Source organism: Grammomys surdaster, unplaced genomic scaffold (assembly GCF_004785775.1).
Source record: "Grammomys surdaster isolate TR1022 unplaced genomic scaffold, NIH_TR_1.0 350, whole genome shotgun sequence".
In the NCBI taxonomy this organism is placed as follows: Eukaryota; Metazoa; Chordata; class Mammalia; order Rodentia; family Muridae; genus Grammomys; species Grammomys surdaster.
The window spans coordinates 264,141-267,021 of record NW_021604769.1 but is presented as its reverse complement, the minus strand read 5'-3'; the positions used below and the strand labels follow the sequence as shown (position 1 = coordinate 267,021).

At 36.9% G+C, this 2,881-nt stretch overlaps 1 protein-coding gene across 1 annotated transcript; it reads left to right on the top strand.

The window, feature by feature from the left end:
- Nucleotides 1-924, top strand: LOC114631076 (olfactory receptor 1002). The gene has a single exon (XM_028779378.1). The coding sequence runs from the start codon at nt 1-3 to the stop codon at nt 922-924; it is 924 nt and encodes a 307-aa protein (XP_028635211.1).
- Nucleotides 925-2,881: the final 1,957 nt, after the last annotated feature.

Sequence of the window (2,881 nt, the reverse complement as noted above, 5' to 3'; positions counted from 1 at the left end):
ATGAAGCACAAAAATCAAACTGTTGTGACTGAGTTCTTCTTCACTGGATTAACCTCCTCCTTCCAGCTCCAAATCGTCCTCTTCCTGACATTTCTCTGTGTTTATCTTGCAACTCTTCTGGGAAACCTGGGAATTATCATTCTTATTCATCTGGACACTCTACTCCACATCCCCATGTACTTTTTTCTCAGCCACTTGTCCTTTGTGGATGCCTGCTCCTCTTCTGTCATCAGTCCTAAGATGTTGTCTGACATCTTTGTGAATAAAAAGGTGATCTCCTTCTTAGGTTGTGCTATCCAGCTTTATTTTTTCATCCAGTTTGTAGTGACAGAATGTTTCCTCCTGGCCTCCATGGCTTATGATAGGTATGTCGCCATCTGTAAGCCCTTGCTGTATACTCTCATCATGTCCCAGAGGGTCTGTGTACAGCTAGTGATAGGCCCTTACAGCATAGGCCTTATAAGCACTATGGTCCACATTACTTTTGCATTTATCCTGCCATACTGTGGTCCAAATCTTATCAATCACTTTTTCTGTGACCTTCTTCCTGCTCTTTCACTGGCATGTGCAGATACTCAGATGAATAAACGTTTGCTTTACATCATGGCTGGGATCCTAGGTGTATTCAGTGGTATGATCATCTTGGTGTCCTACGTTTACATTGCCATCACCATCCTAAAGATCGGCTCTGCTGATGGGAGGCGCAAAGCCTTCTCCACCTGCTCTTCACACCTGACAGCTGTCTCTATCCTTTACGGGACTCTCTTCTTTATCTATGTATGTCCAAGCTCTAGCTTCTCTCTGGATATCAATAAAGTTGTGTCACTATTTTACACCACTGTGATCCCTATGTTGAACCCATTCATTTATAGCCTGAGAAATAAGGAAGTCAAAGATGCATTCATCAGGACATTTGAAAAGTAGTTTTGCTACAGTTTGCAAGATAAAATATTTATATAGATATAAGGATTGTTAGATACCAGTTAACCTACTTCATTTTTTTGTTATTCAATAAGAAAGAGTATAGAACTTTAAACTGAGATGTTTTGGTTATAGGGTGTATAACTTTAGCAAAATTGATGTCTTTTAACTAGAAATAACTGATTATGCTAAGTTTTGAAAAATAAAACAGCAATAAACTTAATAATATCTCAGCTATGGTTTACAGAAGGCCAAGCCCCTAAATTATCTTCTATAATAGGATAATTAATAATATTTAATGTTGAATCTGCTCCAAAAGAACAGTTAAGGAGTATAATCATGTAGTAGAAAACAGTATCCCCTTTTATAAGTATTTCATATTTGAAGTAGATATTTTACAAAGAAGTTGTACACACACTGAAGGATCTAGTTATACTCTCCTAGGATTATGCCAATATAACTTTGCATTCTATACCTAAGGAAAAAATGCATTCACCCAACCACATTATTACTGCTTTGAAAGACTTAAATATTTGTCGTATTTGTATATATGTTTCGTGATGGGACTCCCTGACACATCTGTTCACTTTGGTGGAAATTTAGACTGATCTATCATGAAATGTATGGTCCTTTCATGTTTTCATGGAGAAGTTGTTTTAGTAAGCCCAAAACTGTGCATTCTTTCTTGATTCTTTTAACATGTGAATAACCATAATTTTTATTTAATAGGTTTGACACTCTCAAGTCCTTGAGAATTATATCAAAAAGAGAATGCATTTTACTTGCAGTCTCTGGAAGAATATAAAAACAATAATTCAATTTTCAACAATCAGATTACATAGGTGGAAAAGAACATTGAATAAACTGATTTGAGTGTTACCCAGCTCTCTTTCTTAGATGTTTGTATGTTTATTTGTTTGTTTTTGAGACTCTTAAAATTAGAACAGTTCTCCCTTTCCTCTCCTCCATCTAAACCTCCCATATATTCTTTCAAACTCTCCAAATTCATGGACTCTGATAATCAATTGTTTTTGAATGCACATGCATATTTGTATATACATAAATATTCCCAAATATATTCTGTTGAGTCCATACAATGTTAATTGTGTGTATGTTCTCAGGACTAAGCATTTTTTTACTAGACAACCCATAAATGTGGTCTTTCCTAGGGAAAGCCACCTCTCCTGCTCCCTGCTTTTCTTAACTTCCTGTAATTCTTTGTGTAGGGTTGCATCTCTGTGGACAGGCTTTTACCGGTCCACTTCAGCATATCCATTGGTATCATCCTTGTTCAGCTCACAATTAGGCAGTCATGCTGGTGAGAGTTCATGAATGTAGCTTCTGATGTTACCAGAAGACACAATCTCACAAAAACTCCCTGATGCTCTGGCTCTTGCGATCTTTTTGCCCCTCTTCTGAAATGCTTCCTGATCCTTCGGTGTGGGAGCATTTGTAGGTGTGGTCATTGAGACTAGGAGCCACAACTCTGCATTTTGATTGGTTAGGGTTTTGGGTATATTGAAAAGAGAAATGCCCTTGATGAAAGTGAAGACCACACTATCTGTGGGCATAAGAACAAATGTTTATAGATTATTGTTAGGTATAATATTGATTTAGTAAATTGGTGATTATAGATTCTCCTCCAATAATCATGATCTTCCTAGCACTGAATATTTAGGTAGGCTTCCAGTACAAAACATCGTTTTCTTCTTATTAAGCATGTCTTAAATCTAATTACAGAGCATTGTTTACCAGTAAGGTATGTATGCCAATACTATACTTTAGTGTTATTTGCTATGCTGCTTGTTGATGAGGTTCATAGGTGTCACTGATAGTAGAAGTGTTGGCTGCTTCACTTCATCCAAAACTTGTCTGGTACCATGAGAGCTAGTCCACAAGTAAAGAAAATTCAAGTGAATTCTAGCTCAGGGCTCAGAAAGTTATTTCTGGCATGTAGCAA